This window comes from Pundamilia nyererei, unplaced genomic scaffold (assembly GCF_000239375.1).
Source record: "Pundamilia nyererei isolate P.nyererei 1_Seehausen unplaced genomic scaffold, PunNye1.0 scaffold00113, whole genome shotgun sequence".
Classification (NCBI taxonomy): domain Eukaryota; kingdom Metazoa; phylum Chordata; class Actinopteri; order Cichliformes; family Cichlidae; genus Pundamilia; species Pundamilia nyererei.
The window spans coordinates 1,349,317-1,353,154 of NW_005187514.1; the positions used below are offsets into that span (position 1 = coordinate 1,349,317).

The 3,838-nt window shown below is 41.7% G+C and overlaps 1 protein-coding gene across 9 annotated transcripts in view; it reads left to right on the forward strand.

Annotated features, from left to right (window-relative positions):
• atxn2 (ataxin 2) overlaps window positions 1-3,247 on the forward strand; it is a 20,582-nt gene extending 17,335 nt beyond the window's left edge. For all 9 annotated transcript variants that reach the window (XM_005741763.1, XM_005741764.1, XM_005741765.1 and 6 more), the window contains 2 exons: window positions 971-1,148; window positions 2,461-3,247. In XM_005741763.1, the coding sequence (XP_005741820.1) occupies window positions 971-1,148; window positions 2,461-2,489 (207 nt within the window). In that variant the 3' untranslated portion in view covers window positions 2,490-3,247. The remainder of the gene's footprint in view (window positions 1-970; window positions 1,149-2,460) is intronic.
• The last annotated feature ends 591 nt before the right edge of the window (window positions 3,248-3,838 follow it).

Here is a 3,838-nt window from a genome sequence, read left to right on the forward strand (position 1 = left end):
AGCATTGTTACATTATGTGTAGTTATTTACCTGTTTGTGCTCTGCTCAGAATTGTACACCAGAGGCCACTCTGCAATCTGTCTGGCTGAAGAGTGTTTCACACATCAACTTTACTTCATCTATTGACCATTATAAATACAGATACCAATAGACTGCCAATTAGCTAATATTGCCATTGAGATACATCAATCTGTCTCTACTGAGGGCCTCCACCAAGGCCCAAATATGAGATATGGATATTTTTAACTGTAAATTGTATGATGCTACTCGAGTGGAGCAGCTTTCCAAAGCCCTAGGATTGTGATTGGCAGGATTTCATACCCCTGTCTCAGTACAGTAGAGATATTATAAACCTTGTGTTTGGCTAAAGGAAGCTAAACTTTTTCTTCTAGTGGTGGATCCGTTTCAGATTTTGTCTGGGCATGACTTTCAAGGTAATCATTGTGCTATTGTCCTGTCCTCTGTTATCCTGGCTCTTCCTTCCTTGTACGTTAAGGAGACTTTTATGTGTGAAGGGTCGACCACAGTGAAAGTGCTCTTTTATTTTCTGTTTGTTCTACAGGTGTTAAAGTACTCGCACCGTTTCATTTTACAGGAAGTTTTCAGTGCACATGGAAAACAAACGTTGCCGTTTCCAAGTCAAACTTGAAAAGTAAACTGTAACCTCGTGTTATTGTCTTAGCTGAAGTCACATGCTGTATGTGCGTTTGTCTCTGAGCCCCACCTTTATGTAAACAGGCTGCTGAAGAAGACAGGAAAAAAACATTCAGAATCATGCGGTGTCTGTTCAGAGCTGCTGCTCCTGTCGGTAACAGACAGGCGGAGCCGTGAAACGCTGTGTCACTGAAACTCATCTGATTCATCGTTTTACCCAGTCTGGCTTTTGTCCTTCTGTTGATCTCTCACTGTCACACTTTTGTTCTCACTCTGGCGCACTCACTCACACTTGTGCTCTTTCTCTCGCTCCCAGGCCCATATGCAGTCTGGTATTGTGCAATCCCACCACCCGGCACCCACCCATCCCCCAATGATGCTCATGGCTACCCAGGGTCCTCCAGCTGGTCCACAGCCACCTATGCCCCAGACTGCCCTTAACCCCATCCCTGTTTCCTCAACCACACATTTCTCCTACCTGGCACATCCACAAGGTATTTTTATTATTTTCCTTCCTCTATAAAGAGACTGTGTTGTTTTCCTTCTCTAATGTTCTTTTACATTACTAGCTCCTCTTTACACCTTTGTGCAAACTGAGGCAATAAGTGAGTACTCTTCATGGCAATGGTTGAAATATTTAGACTTCAATTCTTTTTGCATGGGGGGTGAGTGTCATTACTAGATATAATGGCAGTTAGCTGGGGCAATCACACATAATTTTATTTTTTTTAATTCTTTGGACAGTTATTATCCCTCAGCCATGAAAGTCTGATGAGGTTCTGTCGTCACTCCCTGTGCAGGCAGGGGAGGCGTGGACACCCAAGTGTCGGTGCCATAGAGAACAGCAATGTAGTCGGTCATGTTCATGGACACAAATTGTTTTTTTTGTTACAGTCAGCTCAAAATAATGAATTTTAATAGGAAGTAAGATTTCTGTGTGGCGACTCCCGCGAACACAGAGGCCAAGAAAAGGTAGCTTTGAAAGAAGTGGCAGCTGCTGTATTCGACCCAAATCATAAACTTGGCGTGTAAAATTTGTCCTGTGTAGGAATTGATTCAGATGAGAATTTATCCCCTGGGAAATAAAGCAATAAATAAAAGTTGTGCACATGTTACACCTTTCATCTGATTCCGTTAAAAATGACCATAAAGAGGTGATTTTTGTATTATTCCCAGAAGGCAAATATGTGCGTGGACACTGCTGACACATAGGTCAGCAGTCACTGGTCAGAAGATTTTAACATATTGTCATATTCTTTGGGACAAAGTAACAAGTGTCCAGTCAGTACAAGAAACACATTTCACCCCTGAGTCATAAAAGGCTGAAAGATGTAAAGGTGGTAAAGGTGCATCCACTGAGGGGCTAATAACTAACCAGCTCTGAGCTAACTGCATTTAAACACTGGTCGAAGGTGAACTGGTGACTTTCAGATTGTGTTTTGTAAGGAAAACATCTGTCCTCTATTCGATACACACAATAAGAGCCATGCAGATGGTCGAGTCATACTGTGGGCTTTGCAGAACCATCAGTTATTTAAAGATAGGTCTTTAAAAAGATTCAGCTTGGGACACATGATCAGGGTGAGATTTTGAGTAATGGTAATTTCAGAAGAAACACACTTATTTATTTTTTATCAGATATTTAATTCTCCTCAGGTTAAACCAGGGAAAACTCCATCTTTAGATGCAGATTTAGATGATTGGACGAGAATTACTGGTTTGTTATTTGAGTGTAATTAAAACAATAGTTTGTGTTTTGTAAAGCTGTCTAACGTGTTACAAAGAAACTTTCTGTCATCCCTGCAGTGCAACCTCATCATCAGCAGCAGCTGTAGATGCGTCAGCGAGCTGAGGGACCCGCTCTGTGCCGCGCTTCTCAACCAGAGCCTTCATAACCAGGCGATGAAGAGGATGAGAGAGCCCACCCTCTCCTCTCTTCCCTCATCCTCACCAGACATGCTTCACATCAGCTTTTCTCTTCCCTCCCTCCTCCCTCCCTCCCTGACCAGGCAATAAGAGAATGTTAACAGGTTGATGCAGTGACATGTTTTAACGAGCTAGAGTTTTAACAGACAAGACTGCTCCTATTCAGGCCCCCCACACACAAGCACACACGCATACACATACAGATCTGCAAACACAGATAGTTATACCTACATCTACACACACTTTCAGGGGTCCCAAATTGCAACTTAAGTCAGCTTGCCAAGTAAGAAGTGAAAGAGAGTAAACAATCAGCGAGTGTGAAGAAGAAAATTCAACTGGAACTCGTAATTTTTGTCCGCACCTTGTTATGAAAAGAATCTTCCAACCTTTAGACAGTATTAATCCTACTGTTTATTGCTGCTGCTATGTGCTGCATTTATTTCCAGACTACACGACACGTTTCTAACCAAACTAAAAACGAAACATGACGAGAAACTTTCTGTGAAATAAACTCATGTTGGCAGCCGAGAGGACAGGAGAAAGTGTTATTTATGAAATTATAACGGCTGAGGTGATCAGATCCCACTTCTCACCCGACCCTTATGTAACTTTTAAGTTAAAACTTTTACTTTGTAGATAATATAAATAATTTAAAAAATGAGCAAAAAAATTTAAAAACAATAAAAAAGTTTTAAAAACTGAACTGCTTCTTGTGGTTTGCTTGTACTGTTGGTGTGTCGTTACTGTGAACGTGCACTCTTGTGTTCTAGCTTTTTACAGTGGCTTGCAAAAGTATTCGGCCCCTTGAACTTTCCCACATTTTGTCACATTACAGCCACAAACATGAATCAATTTTATTGGAATTCCACGTGAAAGACCGATACAAAGTGGTGTACACGTGAGAAGTGGAACAAAATCATACATGATTCCAAACTTTTTTCTTTTTTTCTTTTTTTTACTGCAAAGTGCGGTGTGCGTAATTATTCAGCCCCCTTTGGTCTGAGTGCAGTCAGTTGTCCATAGACATTGCCTGATGAGTGCTAATGACTAAATAGAGTGCACCTGTGTGTAATCTAATGTCAGTATAAATACAGCTGCTCTGTGACGGCCTCAGAGGTTGTCTTAAGAGAATATTGGGAGAAACAACACCATGAAGTCCAGTATGGCACAACTGTAAACCTACCGAGGCAAGGCCGTCCACCTAAACTCACAGGCCGAACAAGGAGGGCGCTGATCAGAAATGCAGCCAAGAGGCCCA